This window comes from Lissotriton vulgaris, chromosome 5 (assembly GCF_964263255.1).
Source record: "Lissotriton vulgaris chromosome 5, aLisVul1.2, whole genome shotgun sequence".
Taxonomy (NCBI): domain Eukaryota; kingdom Metazoa; phylum Chordata; class Amphibia; order Caudata; family Salamandridae; genus Lissotriton; species Lissotriton vulgaris.
In genome coordinates, this window is record NC_141693.1 from 997,269,207 (window position 1) to 997,291,109 (window position 21,903).

The window sequence follows — 21,903 nt, forward strand, 5'->3', positions numbered from 1 at the left end:
TATATATATAGAGAGATTTTTTTTTACAGATTAAGGACTTATATATAAATAAGTACAACATAGTACAAGTATATGGAAAACAACCTTTACAACGCAGTCATCACATCGCACTATATTAACAACGCAGTCATTACATCACAACATCCTTTACAACGCATGTCACTACAACGCAGCCATTACATTGCATGTCAATACAACGCATACCATTACAACGCATAGTAGCCCTACACTATGCAACACTTACCCTACTGTTGCACCCCATGGAGTTAGAATAGTAATTTTTACTCCAACACTATCCAACACTTACCTGAAATGAAATGTAATGGTATGCGTTGTAATGGAATGCATTGTAAAGGTATGATGCGATGTAAAGGAATGCGTTGTAAATGTAGTTTTATAACATTCATTGTAATGGCATGCAATGTAAATGTATGCATTGTAAGGGGTGTTGCGGTGTAAAAACTGCATTGTAATGGCATGCGTAGTAAATGTATGCGTTGTAAGATTTTATATATATCTCTCTCTGTCTCTCACTCTTACATATTGTTTCTTACACCTTACTTTCACTCTGTTTTCCAACCTCTTTTCCTCTTTCTCTGTCTTTCTCTCTCTGGCTTTGGTTCAAAGCCTGATGATGAAAAATAAGTCTGGGTCTCTAGAAATTATTGCCAATGCCCATCATCTGTCACCAGCGGCAAGAATTAAGCCTTGACCACTGACAGGATAGCTCTGTACATGTAAATTCCTGCAATGGATCGGGGGCCCCATTAAAACTAATATTACGATGTTAGCCACAGTCAACCACTAGAGGGCCGTTTCTCCCATTTGGCAGGACTAGGCAGCCGCCTAAGGCGGCAAAAGATGGAGGGCGGCAAAAAACGTGTGTGTGAAGGTCGGCATACCTTGGATGGCCCTGGCGCGCTTTGGTAGAGTCCTGTCTGAGGACGTCGCATGCACAGCATTGTGCCCCCGTCTTGAACACAGGGGAGGGCGCCTTAAGTCCTCGAGGAGCAGCAGAGGAGCTAGACGAGCGGGTGGGGGGCATCATCAAGCAGGGTCCATTGCTCTGTTCGGAAGGACATTCGTTAGAAGGTGCCGAGACCTGCCCATCCGCGGTCCCGGGCTTTAGCAGCGCCTTCCTCCCAGTGCCCACCTCTAAGCACTTGGGCAGCCTCAGGTCACCAGCTGTGGGAGATGCACAAATATTTCTATTAATGTCAATGCCGAACTGCAGTTGAAGACATTACTCGGAACTTTGAAGTGCCTAATCCAATTTTTGTCATGTTAGTTTCTTTTTAAACATGAAATACTCGCATAAAATAATTTCCCATTTTCCGAACTGGTAATGGAGGTTTGCACTGCCTGTGTTTATAACACACACTATGTGGAATTAAGCCAGCCCTTTCATGCCAATCGTTAGCAGGGCAGATAGCGGTTATTTCAGAGAGGGAGTGAGAGTGTTACTAGGAGCTCGATTCTTCCTTCAGTAACACCTGCCGCTCCCACCAGGCACCTGGATGCAGATGTGAGGCAGGCAGGCCCAGGAAGCCCTGGCCCGGTCCACAGAGCCTTTCATTAACTCTGCATTTCATCTGTTCCACAGATCTGGATGGGGGCAATCTCCCATTAAGAAAGAATCTTTACCTTTGATTGCAGCCAGCCGGCACTCAGGAAAGGTATCCTCACGGGCAGCTTCCTGCGGAGGCTTGAGTATATTGGCAAGAATGGATGACTGTCCAAGCCAGAACTAGCCATCCTCCCATGGCTACTGCCAGCTCGACGCTGTCATCCCCGCAGTCCCCTTCTAGTAAGTAGTAATGTTGCAACGCTGCAGAAGACGGATGTGCCCAGTCCTGAGAAAGCACTAGAGACAGACTTAATTTCTTAGCCCCGCCTAGGGCTTCTGTGGTACACAATATGAAGTTTATTTCAACCAAAATGTTTATTTTTAATGGCCTTGTCTTGAAAATGTGCTCCTGTCCATTTGTTTTATGTTTGGATCAACGTCTCCCCCATTTTAGCCCTGCTCCTAGTGCCAAGGGGAGAGGATGTGGGGTAAGTGCCAGAGATGCCAACATAGGAGCTGGGGAAACAGGTTCGACCCTCCGTGTCGGCTGAACATCCTGCGATTCAGAGCAAATCACTTAACCTTCCAGTGCCTACCAAAAATGAATGTTTCTTTGTGTAACATAAGTAGCGCTCATGTAAAGCGCTCCAATACCTTTGGGTCGAGTTTGTCTAAAAACAACTGCAAAAAGTTAATGTGCATTGGGTACAAATCTGGCCTCGGTTTAGGCCCTTCCACGTGACTCCGAAGGTGCTCAGAAAATGACAGTAGGGCTCACTCTCACCCTGGCACAGGCAGCTCAAAGCTGTAATCCTCATGGGCGCTATTTTGGAGTGGGGGCCAGCTGAAGTGGACAGATCTTCAAAATGCACCTGCCCGATCCCGAGGAATTAGGCACGCCTAATCTGATGGCGCTCCCCAGCTAGGACGTCCGGATTAAACAATTTGGAGTTAATGTCAGTTACATAAAGTTTATATTTGATTGTCCTTCATTGGTATTTAACAAGTGTTTCTGAACATTTGGTACGGATTTAGGTCAACTTCACCCCCTTCTCTCACTGCCCCCTGCAAGCCATGTAGTGTTTCTTAGCCCTGGGGCTCCATTTGGTCAACACATGTCTTGGGTTCAAATTGCATCTATTTTGTACACAAATCCCTGACCCCTGCAGAGCGCAAGAACAGCGGAAATAGGATGTGCCCAGGAAGGCAAATCCTGTGACTTTTCCCAGACTTGTCGCAATACTGTTCTGTGCTTTTTTTATAACTTTAAAAGCAAAAAAATCTGGACACGGGAGGGGGCGGCATTTTTCAATTCTCGCCTAGGGTAGCAAAATACCTAGAAACGGCCCTGAATCGCTACAAATACCAGGACCATTTCACCAATAAGAGCTCTGCGCAGCTCCACTTGGTAAGTGTGCTGAAAACAGTGGTGTCTAGTGTTGTTGATTGCTTCTTGAGATTTAATATTCTGCCGGTGGAATGCTTGCTGCAAAATTGAATAATTGTATTTTTTTATTAGTGCCAATCAATGGAGAGGTCTGGGGAGACGCAAACACATATCAACACTGTTATGCCTCTTTTGTGAATAGTGCAGAAACACCACAATAGTGTGATGTACCACAGAAATCAGTTTTTCCATATCAATTTATGCATATCATGCTGACATTTCAAGTAACATTATGCTGACATATTCTGCCAGGCTTCACTTGGCAAAATGTGTCCTAACCATGACAGCCTGTTACTAACACAATTCTTGGAATTATGATTTGGGCGTACACTTCTGTTTCCAACCAAACTGACATTTTGAGAACCTTGGTGAGGAAGTGTAGATCCTATAACATCGAGTCACAAGCCCAGATATTCTAGGTTTCCTAAGACTGTGGCAGCCAAGCTGTCATTTCTGACATTGGAGTTGCCTACAGTGCAATTGTGCTATTTATGCTCCTCTTCTTGCTTATTTGCATTGTGTCCAGTGGCTCACTGATGACCCCAGGAGATCTGTCTTACAACAGGAGCCACACCCTGACTGACAGGGTCAGGGAGCCCCTTCTAATGCCGTAACTACACTTTGATCAGAGCTTGAAGTGGAAAAATAGAAGTGCAGGTACTCTGTACCAGAGTACCTGCTTGTTTCTGAGAAGTGCCGCTACTCTCCGATTACACCCACATGCATGCTCCTCACACTAGCTCACTCCACAGAGATCTGGGACCTGCTGCACAACAATGGCCCTGACCTACTGTTACTCACAAAAACCTGACTGAACCCTGCATCGGCATCTTACACCACCACAGCCTGTCCTCCCACTACAAGATTGTAAGACAAAACAGAATTCACAAGTCTGGAATCACCATCATCCAGAAAAACACTATCAGCTGCACCACATCCACAGACATGTCATCTTCCAACATGGAACATCTGTATTTCAAGCTACAAGTCACACTCAACTTCACCCTAAGTGGCACTCTTATATACAGACTACCAGGACACACACCTATTTCACTGACACCATAACTGACTTTGCTGCACCACTCACATTCAATGCCAGCAATCACATCACACTCGGAGACCTGAACCTGACCCTGGAAGACCACATTGGCCCCTATTCAAGAGGAATCAATGAAGACCTTGGAAGCTGGGGCCTCACTCAACAAGTAAAGGGGCATACCTGCGTCACTGGACACCTTCTGCACCCTATTTTCACCAACTTCAGCAACATTCCAGTACATGAGCCCACACCAGTCTCCTGGACAGACCACGCCCTCGTCAAGCTCACTATCTCCATCCAACGCATATGCACCACTGCCAGACCAGCCTGCTGAACTGGAACAGCATCACTGAAAAGGACTGGAACGCCGCTCTCAAGATCTACCAACCCAAACACAGTAACAGCCTTCCCAAAGTCATTAAGAGTTTCAACAACTGGATCACCTCCTGCTCTGACTCCCTAGCCCCCCTCATACACAGCAATACAGCAAGCTCCGGACCCCAGGCCAGTTAGTACACCGGGGAACTCAGACTAATGAAATGCCACTGCAAACAACTGGAGCACAAATGGATAATGAGCTAGGACAATGTAGACAGGACCACTTTCAAACCTGCCAAAAGGTTCTTCCAGCAAATGCTCTGGACCACCAAACATGCAGCTCTGGCAGATCATATTGATGCCCACACCAACAGAAGAAAACAAATCTTCGCTATTGTGAAATATTTCAGATCACTAGTGACCTCCTCCGAAACTCAATCACACACTTGCAGGACTTCTGCAACAATATCTCAATTATTCAGGAACAAAATCACTGCCATTTACAGAAAATGCAGCCCAACGGACCTTGCAAAACAACTCCTAATATTATCCAAAGAACCAATGCTAACCACGTGACCTGTCATTACCTCAGAAGAAGCCACCATCTAACCCCTGCCCCCACCATGCCTACTCCAGAGGAGTGCAACCCATCAGCGCCATGCTCACACCTATTCTGAATGCCTCCACCTCTTCTGCAACCTTTCAAGATGCTTTGACCACACAACTGTCCTCCCATTGTTGAAGAAACACTGCTTCTATTCTTGGTCAAGGTCTTGGAGAAAATCATTAACAGACACCTCACCAAATACCTCCATGGCCACAAACTCCTCAACACCACAGAATGGAAACTCCCCTCATTGCCACCACAGGTGACATCCATATGACTCTGGACAGAGGAGACACATCAGCCCCTGTCCTCCTCGACGTCACCACAGCATTTGACATAGTCTTCCACCCCATCCTCATTCAACATCCACACAACATTCAAGGACACACTAAAGATGCTGAGGAAGAATTCCAAATGGCTCTCAATCAGCATCAGGAAAACCATCACAAATGCCCTGATCACAAGCAAGCTGGACTACGGGAAGACCCTCTATGCCGGGATCAACAAAAAACTCACCAGAATACTGCAGACCATTCAGAACTCAGCAGCCAGAATCACTCGCAACCTTCCTCGCCCCACTCACATCACACTACACCTGAAGAAGCTATACTTGCAAAACCAAACATATTTCTGACTCCTAACTCCCACTTTCAAGGCACTATATAAAAATGGTTCAGCATACCTTAACAACTGCATCTGCTTTCATAAACATCCCAGACACCTTTGCTCGTCTAGACTCCTAGCTGTAAAAATCTCACGCATATGGAAAACCAGAGACAATATTTGAGATTTCTCTCACATTGCTCATAAAGTGTGAAATGACCTTCTACTACACATAACAGCAGCAGTGGTTGCGATGGGGCAAGAGTGGAGGGGGGGGGTTAAAAAAAAAAGAAAAGAAAAGAAAATCAAACTTACCTTACGGGTGGCCACCTCTCCTCTGTCCTTCTTGCCATGACACAGGCAGGAAACAGGAAGCACACAGGCTCCCAGACTCCCTTAGCCAAAAACAATGCTGCTGAGCAGTGTTGCGATCGGTCTGAGCATTGTGGTTCAGCACTCAGACATGGGCTGGGGCCTGTGCATGTTCTCCGCCCAAGCTGTGCATTACAGCCAGTGGAGAACTTGCAAAGTGTGCATGACTGTTTGGCCCAAGAAGGCTGGCCAAACCGGCATGTGCACTTGGAGAGTGCTACCACTCCTCCCCCTGCATTGCTCTGGCCAGACCAGCCCCACCCCGCACCTACAGAGCCGCTAGGGAAAAATAAAATGAAAATAACATTCTTGTGTGGAGACGCTCCTTCTCTTTAGCAAAGGAGCCGCTGCTGCAAAAGAACCTCCTTCTCCCTTCTTGAACTCCGCAAGAAGCAAGAAGAGAGTAGTCTCACTGGGCCCTGGATGTGACTAGACTCATACCTGTTCAGTGCCAGGATACCACCCCAGGTGATAGTGCGCTCTAGAAATCTGCCTAACATAACATCATGTGTTCGAATGACTAATCACCCTCTTTACATACATTCAAGGCCTAACCTTCACTGTCTCTCTGCCCCTAGGTTCTAGCTCCCTTTTGTGCCGAGGCACAATATGTGTCTTGGCTCAGTATTTTGTGTTGTTTTTATCTTTTGGAAGTTTGTGTTCGTTACACCGCTCTGTTTGCTCTTTTTATCTTCGTTTGAATAAATCAGTGTTCATTGTGTCCCTTTGCTCTCCTTGTTTTTGCCAAAGTACCCTCTGTATAACCGGTCTCCTAAAATCACGATCCCAAAATATACTGCATAAAAAAATGATGTTTCCTATAAACTTTCCCACCAACCACGGGTTGGTCTGTGGTTCTTGAGAATAATCATATATCTAGCAACTGCATCTCGGCCCTAAAACCACATCTTCTAAACCACGTCTAAACATATAGCATTATATGTCCAAGTACACAACATATTTGTCTCTCTGAAGCACGTCTCACAAGTTCAAATTAACTTCATATCCTAAGAATGCGATGTAAAGGACACCTGGGATTTTGGTATAGTGGAGCGATTGGGAGGTCTGATTAAGACGAGGTGTTTTGGTCAATGTTCATTGTGGCCGCAGCCAAGTGATGAAGCGTCATGTCTAATACACCGCTGCATGCCTAATGCAGGTCTAACAAATCGATGGTTTGGTGACTTGTCTGGGGTGCACGTGCTTATAAGTTACTACATAAATCAACTGATGTTGATGCTTATAAAATTTGGCGAAAGGCGTAATTAGAAGGTATATACGTGTGTGAAGTCATAAGATGGTATATCAAGTGGTGGGAATCATGAAGAAAAAGATGGAAAAGGAGTAGCAGTGATTGCAGACCTGGCGACATTAAAAATTGTCTTTGACGTGTGCCATTCACTTCCTAGTCCTAAACATTCTCGAGATTGGCGTTTGTCATGCACAGAACATTTGAATGGCCGGATGACGACCATGATCTTTGTTACAAGATATTTCCTTTGTTTTTGTTTTTTTGTTTTTGGCTTCGCTCCCATCATGTAAATTATCACTAGGCACCTTCATCAATATCAAGCTGTTCGAACACAGCAAGGGCCTGAACAAGGTCTCCAATGGCAGGAGCCTAGTGCAGATAACTAATCAATCAGTTACTACTATGTCAATCTTCCTTGCATAGTCCTTGGTCGGTAAGGATGCACGCGCTTTAAGTTTCTCTTCTTGACCTCCCAGAAGAAAGTAAAAGGACTCCAATATGTACTTTCATTTACTATGTATTGCCACAGGAAGAGGCACAGTCTTAACTCATTCAAAAAACTCAGAACACTTTATATAGATCTCCAGGGGCATCTTTGTAGAATCCCATATGTCCGTCCTAACAATCTCTTTTAATAGGGCTCCCAATGACTCCACTCAGGATGTGGTCACTGCTTGTGTGAACATACCCTACAACCCTTATGAAACTTTCCCCCCTGACAACTCATAGGATTAGCAGAAGGACACAACCATCGGATCAGAATAAGTTCCCCTTACCACTCATCTACAAGAGGGCGAATGTCTCATGAAGGTCACAGAGTGTACTTTACCAGTCTACACTTCTGAAAGCGTCTGAAAATGTGTGATGCTGACTCCTAAAGATAAACACTTTGCCGACTTGGCCTCCAGGTAGAAACTGAAACCCCTTAAATATGGTCTTTAGAAAGCCAAGCACTGAAAAGGGTCAGAAACGCAGAAATGTTATCCCATCATTGGACAGTACTTGGTGAAATGTGCAAACCGTTGTACAGTATCTCGATTCTTTGGGTAAGGTATGTTATGTCCCAGCTGCAGCTGAGCAGTCTTATACTGTTCTTTTCCAGTCCAACAGGTGAAGGTTATGGATGACTAACAACGGAAGGTCTGGTGACTGAAAAAAGATACATAAATACAGGGACCTTGGAAGGGCCGGTATCAGGTTACTAGGATTTAGGACGCTAGTTCTTCCTGAATCTTCCTCAGAAGTCATGTGCTAAGGACAACAAGAAACCCTTTGACCATGGAAAATATAGTGTGGCCATCGTTAGGGCCCTGCCTTTGGCTTTTGATGCAGAATGCCAGACAAATGGCATGCTTGATATAAGCTACCTGATGTGCAGACGGTATTCAGACTTCCCTTAAAATCATGAGGATACTGTGCACATCTGTAACCTGCATGAAAACCGCAATTAGTTAGCTCTAGCTCAACCACTGGCCTGCTTCATTCAAAGTCCAATAGGCCAGGACTGACACTTTCGTCAATGTTGCACTCCAGCCCCAATAGTGTGTAAGTGCTCCCAACACATTTGGTTAAATAGAATGCATAAGAACCTCTAGCACACAGTAGGAAGTCATCACAACGTAGGGGCATATTATCTAGGGTTGGCGATAATTATTGCTCAGTGCGCTTAGCGCACTTTTCTTTATCGCCGGCTATCGCTGGAATATCTCGCCAAGGTAGCGCTGTATTACCAACGCTCAGCGCTATGGCGATAAATATTCCAGCGATAGCGGGCAAATGGCCAAACCGCCTAAAAACACAAATGTCCCTCCCAAAACGGTGATGATTTTGGTGATAAGCCCACACGGCTTAACCCCTAATCCACCTCCCACTGTTAGGTATGCCTAATACCGGAATTTAGCAGATGTTAAATTCCTGCGTTAGGCCAGAGGTAGCACGATTATTATCATAGCTAACCCTCCTTGCTAATATTACGAAGCTGCCTTCGCGATATTTTCCCATGTTGTTTTCCTTCAGCCAAGCCTACTTTGCATCTCATTATTGATGCGTAGCTAGTAGTGAGAGAAACGGGAGATAATTCAAGGATAAACGCGCTAGCGTGTCCTTGTTTATAAATCAATAGAATTATCGCCGCTTTTCAGACGAAAACGGCCGCTATAGCGGCGATAATTCTCTTGATAATATGTCCCGTAGTTGGAGTGCGACCTGATAAGACGTGAACCAGTGCTTCTCACTGTGCTAGCAGAACACTCCAGTTTTGCAGAAGCTAGCTCACGAAGGTTTTGAGGGCGAAGTCAGGCCCATGAAACTGAGTCAGCTGCCATATACTCATGCACCCACGGCCATTCTTTACCGAAGACATCCAGCTTGCTTGGTAGAGCGGTACGATGATGAAGGTACATTTTGTCCGCTAGTGGAAATATAGGGCCATATTATCAAGAACAGCGTTAACATTATCGCCGCTTTAGTGGCAGGAAACTGCTGCTAAAGCGGCGATAATGGGCTTGAAAATATGCCCTTGTGAATTCCCATAGAAGCCCATGTTCTGGTGTGAACATGGGCTTCTATGGGAATTTAAAAGGGCATATTATCAAGCCCATTATCGCCGCTTTAGCGGCAGTTTCCTCCCACTAAAGGGGCGATAATTTTAACGTTGTTCTTGATCATATGCTCCATAGCTCTCCAATTAGTCTTGTACCTGGCATCAATAATTCATGTTTTTGGGATTGTTGAAGATGAGATTTCTCCATAGCATCATAAAATTAAAATGTAAATGCATTTTTAGGCTTGAAAGAGCATTTGATTCAACCTTGAACAATGGAGGGTCAATGGCAAACCAGTTGTTCATGGAATATCTGCATTCCCTTCTCATACAACAAAACCTCCATCACTGCCTAATCTGCCATGAAGAGCTTTGTATCCATTGAAAGTCCCAAGTGCAGGGCTGTGAACTAATAATGATGCCGCCCCATCAGATGGAGATAAAAAGATAGCATATGTTAGATCCTGTAGGCTAATGAATGGGTGGGCATGGCACAATGAAAAAGAATAAGAAGAGGTAATCATCCAGGGCAGGAGAGGATTCAGTGGAAAAGATCTATCTCCGTATTATCTATGGAACATAAGCACGCCTGACTTAAAGTCAAGGCTGAAATGCATAGAGTAAGGACAGTGTTAAGAAAGCAGAACAAGGCTGGCAATGTGTCATTACTGGATTTACTTTGTATTTTGAAGACAGAGATAATAGTGATTCTTTTGTTGTTGTCTATAGGTCCCATCTGGCTGGATAATGTTCGCTGCACAGGCACTGAGACTACCCTGGCACAATGTAACTCCAATGGCTGGGGTGTGAGTGACTGCAAGCACTCAGAAGATGCAGGAGTGCTCTGCTCCGAGAAGCGGTTACCGAAGTTTGAACAGGAGAGGCAGTCTTTGACCCTCAATATGAAAGTAAGATATTGTGCCCTCAGTATCTAGCATTGCTTTAAAATCAGAGAAAAGAATGTATATGTAGATGTAGATCAAAAGAATGTATATAAAGTGCATTGTTTTATATTGTTCTGGCAAAGCGAGTCAAACAACTAAAGACCACTTCAGCACACTTTGACGAGTAAGAGTAAAAGAGAAGTTTACAGCGCAGGCATACGTCCAGATGAAGACCCAGGACTCAATCTTGTTGAAGTGTTGTGATACTGTATACTCAGGCCTTCATTTAACCAGGCCTAATTACACACACCACCCATCATTCTCCTGCATCATTTGCTGGCTCTAGCGGCTCTTATTGAGAGGAGTTGTTAAGTCAAAGTGGGAGAAAGGTGGGCTGTAATAAGCACTGTGTGGTTCCAATAGGTCCTTCTCATGGAACATTGCATACTTCTCTTAGACCCTGAGGAAGTCCATGGGGCTAGTATTTGGTCCCATGTCACCACACCACCAGACTTCACCCCACAAGTTCATGTAAAGAATTGGGCAGAAAATACTGCAACCCGAGACTTACATGGCCGATATTTCGCTGTGTTATATGTGGGGATAACACTCCCACCACCCTCCTAAAATTGATGGCTGGGAGGTAGGACCTTGGTGGTGGGAGGCCAAACCAAATGGTAAACATTCATACAAACTATTGTAAATGTGAACTCAAGCAGGCCTGAATGGACAGTAAGTTGTAGTTGCCAGCCTTTTGTGATTGAAAATTAAGGTGTCAGAGAGAATTCCCCATTGCAACCATTGCACATGCTTTTCTTATTCAAACCTTTTGAACTCTTCAATCTACAATAGCTCTGGAATGCTCAATCATGATTGTTAGAACTGGGGGTCTCTAGTTGGCAATTGTTTGCATTGTTGTCCAAGTAGGGACCCTTTTGCCTAGCCATTGTAAGGGGGATGCACTTCTAAAATGACCCCTGCTCACCCTCTTGGTAGCTTGGCATGAGCAGACAGGCTTATTTCAGAGGCAGTGTGTAAAGCATTTGTGCACACATTCACTAATACAGTGAAAACACTACAAATGGACACCACACCAGCTTAGAAAAATAAGTAATTTTTATCTATCCAAACAAGACCAAAATGACAAAAATCCACAATACAGTAATCAAAAGATGGCTTTAAAAGGTAAAAATAGTTCAGCTCATAGAAAATGGTGGATGCGACACTTTCAACACCAAGTACCTTGGATGCGTCAAAAACACAACCAAAAAGGATCGAAGGGAAGGTGATGCAAAGGACGCACTTACACACAGGGAAGGTGATGTGTCGGTTTCTTGCTCCGGTGGAGGTGATGTGTCAGTTCCCTACTGATACGCAGGGGAGGTGATGTGTCGGTCACTTACCGGAGAGGAGGTGATACCTCGGTTTCCTAATACATGGGTAGGTGATGCATCAGTTTCTTACTGTATCCCCCAGCGAAGCGACAGACGTGGCGCCTCAATGCGATGTGTGATGAACTGGGACGAGGCGATGCATGAAGACCCGGGATGCACTGCAACAATTCCAACTGCATTCCCTCGATGCGTCGGTTCTTACACAACAAGGCCTCTGCAAGAGTCATTGTGATGATCTCGGTCGTCAAAGATCATTGTACAGGACAGGTCACATAGTGGACACTTCAGCCGCGTTCTGGCGCTGTGTCAATTCTTCGGTTGCAGCGATGCGTCGGAAATTTCCTCGCACCACTGCGGTGCGTAGATTTTCACAGTTCCATAGTCTTTTGCAGTTCCTATCTCCAGAAACAACCTCCAGAGGCCCAGAACACTGGCAGGCACCTCTTCGCAGGTCAAAACTCCCAAAAAAGAGGTTATGGGGGACTGGGGTGAAATCTTTGTGTCCCTGAGACTTCAGAACAGGATGCACGTTCTACTTCAAGCCCTTGGAGATCTTCCGAAAGCAGGAGACACTGCACAAAGCAAAGTCCTTGCCCTTTCCTTGGCAGAAACATCCACTGCAGGCCAACCCCAGACAGCACACAGGACAGGGGCAGTAATTCACAACAGTTTCTCCAGCTCTTCTCCTTGGCAATGGTTCCTCTTTAATCCCAGAAGTAATCTAAAAGTCTGGGATTTGGGCCCCACTTTTTATAGCACAAATTCCTTTTTTCCCTGGTGGCAGAGAAGCCCTTTGCCCAGCTAAAACCAGTTCTGTCCTCAGTGATGGAGCTTCCGGACAGGAGGTGGAGGCAGCATTGTCCAAGGCAGACCAGGCCCATTCAGGTGTGAACAAAATCTCCTCCCTCTACTCTGAATGCTGCCCAGGTCTATTCAGCCCAGCCCTGACTCAGCCTGTAATGGCAAGACACACCTCACCTCCCCAAACGACTGTCTGAACAGAATGCACCTCCCCAGCCCCTGTCACTCCAAAGCCAGACAGTAATCCACAAACCAGCAGAGGTACACGGGATGGCTAAGCAAGAAAATATCTACTTTCCAAAAGTGGTATTTTCAAACACAGAATGTAAAAATCATTCTTGCTAAAAGATGCATCTTTATATTCTGAGTTCAGCAATACTACATTTTACCTTCCTATCTTGTCCCAATAGAAAGTTATATTTATAAGATGTTATAAACAAACTCCCTTTCTATCCCATGGGACTGTAGTTCACTATCAGGACATGTTACACACATCACAACATGCCCTACCTTTCACAGACTCTGGACCTTTCTCACGGGGGTACCTTGGACTTACCTTAGGGGTGTCTGACGTGTCAGAAAAGGGAAGTGGGTGCACTTGCCAGGTCGACATGGCAGTTTTAAATTGTGCACAGACACCGCAGTGGCAAGTCGGAGACACTTTTGAAAAGGCTGCTTGTGTGGGTGGCACAATCAGTGCTGAGGGCCCACTAGCAGCATTTGACTTAAAGGCCCTGGCCACACACAGTGCACTGTTCTAGGGACTTAGTGGTAAGTCAAATAAGCCAATCATGGAAACATCAAGCCATATACACTATTTACAGAGGGAGCACTTGCACTTTGGCACTGATCAGCTGTGACAAAGTGCCCAAAGCATGTAGACAGTCGAAAGCGAAATTCAGCGCACAGCTAAAAATACATGCGGCAAAGGCAAAAATACTGGGGAATCCCACACCAATGATGCCAGGTCAAACACTGATCATTTATGGAACTACCTGACTTCAGATTGCACAACACCAGTTGCATGCCCTTCCCTTGATCCATCAAGGGGCTTCCACCAGTAGAAAGTTTGAAGTAATACATTCTAGGGAGAAGTATCTTGGTTTCAGCTATAGAACATCCAGCAGTCATGTTGAGGAAATGCATTTGGATGGGGCAGTACAACAAGTCCCTTACCGTACATTAGGACTTATCAGTTACTCATTCAAAAAGAGCAATTTCGGTAATTAAAGACTGTTTTGGAGAAAACAACCCTGTTTTCTTGATATTAAATAATAACACAACATTACCATATCCTAACCAGTACTTATTTTAAAATGCAGTCCTCAGTGCTATAGAGGTATTTCAGTTCTTTTTCTGAAGGGTACCATGTAGCACATATGCTGATGATAGCGTGTGCTAATGTCATTCAGCAAAACCAAAACTAGCCTGGTGGCTATTCTCCAGTTCTCCTAAATGTCCGTCAACAAGTGGCCTCGCTACAATTATATATTTGCGAGGAGGAACACTTCCTGGAAGGCGCCCAGTTGCTTCCTCAAATAATAACATGTGGTACTTCTGCAACATCACACACAGACTGACGTAAAGCTCACCAAGGATATTTCCTAATGACCTAGGCGGCCACTTTGCCAATAGTCTGAAACATATAGAGGCTGGTGCTTCAACCTTCAGTTTAAATTAAGCCAGAGATTGAGGCACAGCTTCATTATACTAGTAGAAGCAACACCAAACGCTGTTTGAATCCTTAATGGCAACAACGTAACATCTCATTGTTTTTGACCCTATTTCACAACAAGAAGTGGCATCACCCAACCTTTCAACCTGATGGAAAGAAAGAGGATAAAATACAACAACAAATATAAATGTAATATATATTTTAAAAATCTCACAAGTCATTTGAAATTACTAAGCGCACGGGAAAGGATTTCTTTCTATTGTTAGCCACATTTGCAATTTATGTGAATTTCCCGAAAGCAAATTTGGAAGAAGCCAAGCTGAATATTATAAAATGCAAGACACTTCCACGGAACAGTGAAGATTTAATACGTATATGTTTTTTATAGCTAATAAAGATCGGAGTTGCCTTCTGTTCTTCACTACTGGGCTTCACAAGAGCTTTACTTCTTGAATCTGTCCTTGCTACATGTCCCTAAAATCAGAATGGCCCGAACCAGTGGGTGTTCTTTCTGGTGATTGGCGCTGAAAAAACGCATTAGTCTGCCCCGGAACTGAGAGTGATTGCTTATAAAAGCTTATAAAAATTTTAATTGTTGGTAGCCTAGTGAGCTATTATTTCTTTTTCGGCCAGTTTGCTGTACGTGGGCTTTATTGATCATGAATGAATGGATAAATTAATGTATGACATGAGTAGACTTTGAAATGGCCTGACAAAATATTGTGCGTTATGTTGTTAGAATTTATAGAGCTCGTACTTATACCCAAAGGTCTCGTGCTTAAACTTGCACACTAATGGAAAAAGTCACACACTACCATTTAGTGGAAAAAAGTACAGTTTTTAGTCTTTTTCTAAACAATGGACTGATTGAATGGATCTAAAAGAAGGTGGTAGCTGATTGCTTCCCTTAGCAGCAAACTCAAAAGAGGATCTTCCACGTAGTCTAGCTCTTTTAAAGTGAGCAATTTGTAAGGTACTTATGTAAGAAGAGCGCAGTCTTTATCGAGTAGTATGAAATGTATCGAGCTTTTTCAAAAAGAGAGGGGCTGATCCATTTACACACTTCTGAATACTTTGAAGATAACTGTTACAATCTTTCACCTTTTTTCCCTTTGTAAGTTCCACCACCCCTCCCTTAGAATGCTTTGCTGAAGCTTGGGTTGGAATGTTGACAGATGTCAGTTGTTGAGGAGAGTTGGATGGCCATTAAAGCATACTCTGAACTTACTCTGTTTCTTGCGCCTTGAATTTAACACTGGCAACGAGTTGCTGCTAAGGGTGGAGTTGTGGCCTTTTCCCCTTTCTGTGCTCTCTCTATTTGCGTTACTGGAAGAAGGGAAACCTCGAATTTGTTTGGAAATTCCTAACACCATATGAGAAGAGGAGCAGCATCCAGTGACATAATCCTACGTGGACCTGTGTGGCAGAGGTCTTACCGGGCACTTCTGAGAAGGTTGCCACCAGAGGAAAAATAGAGTGGGACAAACTCCATGAAGTTTTATGCAAGCAGTGTTGCGGAGTCTGTATAAAGCACGACGTGGCAGTGTAGTGGTGAGTCTATCGCAACGACCTCCTTGTACGTCAGTGGTAACATAGCGAATTCCATAGCGAAGCGTCCTGAGGTATGCTGGTTGCTGAGCCATGAAGTCGTTTGTGTGAAGCCGCGCGTGTGAAGAACTAGACGGAACAGATTTGGCTGTCAGCTGTGTGTGGAGAGCTTTTCACCACAGCATATGTGAGGCGATGAAAAGCGAGTGAAACGACGTCCGCAGGGAATGCTGATTGTGAGCGCTCCCGTCAGTCCGGCGTTGTGAGGCAGCATTGTGGGAGTGCACGAACAGGCAACGCTTGGAGACACCATTCCTCGATTTGTGCGCAGTTCCCTGCCAGTGCTTTCAGTGGTTGCATTTGGTTTCACAGTTTTCCCGACTCGTAATGACGATGCAGGAGGCCATAGCAAAATAAAATATTTATCAAATTGTCAGGAAGTGAGACTTTACTCCATGAAGTGTACACACAAGTGCTGTGGTAATTGCAGGCACCCTTTTCCCCATTTAAAAAGGTATAATGGGGGCTTTCAGTCCAGAGGAGGATTTGGCATTAAATAGATATGCTTTTGGTCTAAGGAAGCGAAGTTAGTAAATTGCAGCATACTTTGACAAAGTGATTAGGGCCATTAACATTGTGCATTATTGGAGAATGTGTACATTCCCTGAACCTGGCACATGGATATTTGTGGCTATCTAGGATCAGTATTGTTGGGCAAGGTGGCGTTGCCAACTTTCCTGGTTATATCACATCATTAGGCAATTGAAGGGGCAACTTTCCCATTCCAAAAGTACTTCCACTGCACCCTTGACTCCTAGACCATCCTTCCATCATTTTAGCTGTTTGTTGGGTACCCCTAATCATACCATGATGCCTGCGGCAAGCTTGAGCCAGCCACCTCCATTTCGAAATGAAGTAGGAGAACTTGCGATATGCTGGAAGGAGTGTGTCAAACTTTTTGAATCGTACCTGATTGCCATAGGGGTTGAACGGATCACTGCCATGAGCAAACAGCACATCCTCCTTCACCAGTTGGGTGTACAGGGGGCGCAAAATTTATGAGACGTTGCCCGAACCAGAAAATCCCAATGGAGAGGCAGTTGAAGGTATGGACGATTTTGCTGCCTCCATGATAAAGTTGGAAACACACTTTGGGGACAAAATAAATGTAGTGTTGGAGCGGCACAAGTTTTTCAGCAGGTACCAGGGTAAACAAGAGTCAGTTACCAACTATATTGCAGCATTGAGGGGTCTCACCCAATTGTGTGAATTTGGCAATTTGACAGACTCTTTGATTAGAGACCAATTGGTGCAGTGCACTAACAACTTACGCATCCAAGAAAATCTATTAGCAAAGAATCCCAGCCTTCGAGAAGCAGTGAGTATTGCTAAATCAGTGGAACACACACTGCCAAATCTATAAAAGAGAAAAAGACCACAGCAGAAGTGGTAGCAAATATCCTAAAGGAAGTGGAGTTATGTGAATTAAATAAGGTGCAAAACAAGAATAATGTGCACAAGTCTCGTGGGAATTAAAGAAATTTCAAGTGTTTTAGTGTGGTAGCAGCAACCATCTTGCTAACAAGTTCCATTGTCCAGCTCGGAGCGTTACTTGCAAGAAATGCAATAGGAGGAGACATTTTGCCAGGGTGTGCAGAGAAGGTGACCTCCATCACAGAGAGTGTGCATGTGTAGAGGGCACTATGAGTAAAGAAATACAATGTGTCATGCCCAGTGAGAGGAAGTCATTTTTTTTAACTGAAAGAAAATTCTGGTACTGTAAATGTAATTTATCCCAAATGTGACGTAAAGCTGAACAACAAAATCGTTACCATGTTTGCCGACTCATGCTCACCTTTTACATTATTGTACTGTAAAGATTTCGAATGCATAAACAGCCAGGGAATCAATGCCTTGCATATACCTGACATTTCCCCCACAGGTTATAATAAAGAACCGATACCCCTCTTAGGTATGAAAGAGATGCAAATCGAATTCAAGGGAAGAAACACTGTCGGCAAAGTATATATCATGGATACAGGATCAAATTTGTTAGAGTGGCAGCACCAAAAAGAGTTGGGTATTATCCTTAACCCGAACATGGAAGAACAAGTACTGCTGACTGACCAGATTTTGCTTAGTGCCAACATCTGTGAAGAGTTCCCCGAACTGTTCGAAGAAAGATTGGGACTCCTCCATGATTACCAACACAGAATTAAACTTAAGGTTAACGCAAAACCAGCTGTACACAAGTTGTGTCTAGTACTACACCAAATGAGGTAGCCCTTAAAAAGAGAGTTGAATAGATTGTGCACGATGGGGATCATACAACCTGTAGACATGTCCGAATGGTTGGCATCCATTGTAATCGCGGCCAAGGCTAGAGGGGAGGGCATCCGCTTATGCGTTGACTTACGAAGCCTAAATGAAAACATCTGGGTTGAAAGGTACCTACTCTCCGACATCAATAAGATGCTCAGCACCATGGGTCAGGCAAAGTTCTTTAGTGTCATTGATCTGGTAGACCTGTACCCTGACTCAAGGCCCTTCACTGCGTTTATAACCACCCAAGCTGCTTACATGTTCAAGAGGATGCCTTTTGGGCTGGCATCTGCCGCAGCAGTATTCCAGAAGATTATGCTCCAGATCCTAAAAGATGTAGACCATACTATGTGCTTCCAGGATGATATCCTGGTGTATGGTCGCTCAGTGGAAGACCACGACCGCAACCTCAGACTTGTGTTCAAGAAGTTGATGGATGCGGGGTTGGCGGCGCAGAAGTCCAAGTGTCAAATTAGAGTGTCTTCAGTCGACTACCTTGGTCATTCCATTTCCGAGCATGGATTCAGACCAAAAAACAATCTTCTGAAAGCAGTCAAAGACACACCTTACCCCCAGAATAAGGATGAACTTAAGTCCTTCCTCGGTCTTATAGAGTACATGGCAAAGTACGTCAAAGATGTTGCTTCTCAGTGTGAACCTTTACGTGAGCTGCTGAAAGAAACAAGGATTTTAAAAGGCATGACCAGCACAGGAGCACTGTAGATGCATTGAAGAAAGAGATATTGCATTCACCTGCATTAAGCATTTTTGACCCAACCAAAAAGACAATCTTTACCACTGATGTGTCAAAAAAGAGTTTAGGGGCCACCTGTCACAAAGAGATGGTAAAGGAGAAAAAAATAATTGCTTTTGCTTCCTGATGTCTTTCTAAGGCAGAGAGTAATTACTCTGCATTTGAAAGGGAGGCACTGGCATGTTTCTGGGCAGTAAAGCATTTCAAGTTTTTCCTGTGGTGTTTGAATTTTATCGTTCGTACAGACCCTAAGCCTCTTACTTTCATCTTTACAGTGAAAGGAATGGAATATTGCACTCCCCGGATAGGAAAATGGATCTTGAGACTGGGGAACTTCAACTTTAGAATTGAGTATGTCCCTGGTGAAGACAACAAAATTGCTGACTACTTGTCAAGAGCTCCTGTGCAAAATGTACAACCAGAAGAAATGTTAGACAGTCCCGTCATGGTGGTGGATGAGCCAGCACTCACGGAGGAGGAATGGGAAAAAGGAATGAAAGACGATAAAGACTTACACAAACTCAAAGTGTTAATGAAGGAAGGATGGCCAAAAAGTGCAGCGAACTAGAGGACAATCTCAAGGACTTCTGGGAAGTCTGATATGAATGAAGCACTATGGGCAACAGAGTATTCCATCAGAATAGGATTGTACCACCTGTAAGCCTCAGGAATAGAATAGTGGAACAAGCACATGAGGGGCATTTAGGACGCAGCCTTACTAAACAAAGGGTGAGTGAGAAATTCTGGTTCCCTAGAATGAACGCTATGGTTGAGCAATTGGTGAAGGATTGTTTTAGCTGTGCCAGGACCGACAAAACCAGATCCGTAAGGAAGGCACCTTTGTCTCCAATTGAAGTACCCCTTAAGCCATGGAGCAAGCTGGCCATCAACATCATCCGACCCATGGACAATTTGGGTATTCAGAATTGGTTCATGTTAGTCTTAGTTAACCACACTTCCCACTGGATCTCACATAAATTTGTTCATCGCACCAATACCTGTGCCGTTCTTGAGTTTCTTGAAGATGTTTTTGCGAAGGAGGGTATACCATCCTCCCTTGTCACTGACAATGGGGTACAGTTTACGTTGCGCATATGGTTGACTTTTTAGCCAAACTTAATACAAAAAATGAGAAGACTGCACTGTCCTACCCTAAGGCCAATGGACTGGTTGAGAGGGCCAAAGGACTTATTAAAGAACACATTTAGCTAGCCTCTAAGAATGGTTGGGAAGAAGAATCATCTTTGTGTGATTGCTTGTGGGCATACCACACCTCTCCCAATCTTATATCAGGAATTTTCCCCTTTGTATCCCTTAGGAGGAGGGAACTCTGTACTAAACTTAACCCCAGTTGTTTGGAGGGTGTCAGGGTAGCAAATCCCAATTCTGTAGAACCTAGCGAAAAGGTCAAACTGCACCACACAAAATACAAGGGTTGGTACGACAAAAAGAACAGAGTCAAAGCCCCAGAGTGGAGGGTAGGCTATGTGATGCAGGTGAAGAAAAACGTAAAGGGGCCACAAAGCCCAAGAAAGTTCTACCCTCCCTGTCATATAGCCAAAATGTTTAAAAATGTTGTTCTTCTTAAAAATGGACAATATTGGAGTTGTGACAGATTTTAAAATCTAATGTGTTTTCTGTTGGTAAATAAGGGAGATGTGTTACAATCTGTCACCTTTTATCCCATGGTACGTTCCACCGCCCCCTTCCTTTCCCCTTATCTTGTAATGCTCTGCTGAAGCTTGGGTTGGAATGTTGACAGAGGTCAGTTATAGAGGAGAGTTGGATTGCAATTAAAGCATACTCTGAACTTACTCGGTTTCATGCACCTTGAATTTAACAGTAACCCTTTTGCTAACTAGAAGTCATTGGATTTTAGCAAGCAGAGGAGAGGCATTGGAAAATTATGCAGGCTGCAATATAGTCTGTGCGTCTTGATTTGTAACTTTTTGTAAGGCTTTGCATTTACTGGTTTGATCTAAACAATTATAAATGATTCCAACAACCCAGTTGTGAGCTGCGGTAGCTGAAATCATTGTCCTGGCACCCTCTGACATCAATTGAAAAATAGATTTCAGAGATTTAAGGCTATGGAAGAAAGAGAATATCACTGAGGAAAATTGAGTCCTGTCAGAGAGATGAATCAAGTCTGGAACCGAGACTCTTAACTACAGATTGAGGTTTCGGGAGTGAACCTAAGCTTGAAGGCCATGGGACATGAGACATATTTACAGATCTCTGCCCACCATGACAATCTCTGTTTTTTCAGATTTAGCTTTAACCAATTTATTGTTTGTTATCATTGAATACACACTGTAGATACAAGATTTCCTAAATCAGAAGCTTCTTTATTCTTGTACATAGTTATTTTCCAAACTGGCCAACAGGTGTTTCATCCAGTCACTTCTCCAGGACTTTATAAGGGCCAGATAATACATATGAAAGGTGCCCCATGTGTTATATTTATATATTTAGCAGATGCTGCACCTTCACCAAAACGAGCTTTGAAGGAGTCCACCACCCCCTGAACAAAGAAACAAGAACTCCTATAAGAGCATATAAAGTGGCATAGCCACAGGATAGGAACAACAACCATCCCAATCATTTTCGGCTACTTACATGAAAATCTGATTTAATTTCTGATTGGAAATTAAAAAACGTTATTAATTGCAGAAAAGAATATGAGATTATTGCATAATTTGTGTATTGGTCCACATTAAAACCCCCTGTGAGGCAAGACATAAGATGTTAATCACCCAAGTGTGCTAACATTAGCAA

The 21,903-nt window shown here is 44.0% G+C and overlaps 1 protein-coding gene across 1 annotated transcript in view; it reads left to right on the plus strand.

The window, feature by feature from the left end:
* Positions 1-21,903, plus strand: part of LOXL4 (lysyl oxidase like 4) — a 201,104-nt gene that overhangs the window by 13,642 nt on the left and 165,559 nt on the right. Inside the window, exon 3 of the mRNA XM_086922608.1 lies at positions 10,477-10,655. Coding sequence (XP_086778734.1) covers positions 10,477-10,655 — 179 coding nt within the window. The remainder of the gene's footprint in view (positions 1-10,476; positions 10,656-21,903) is intronic.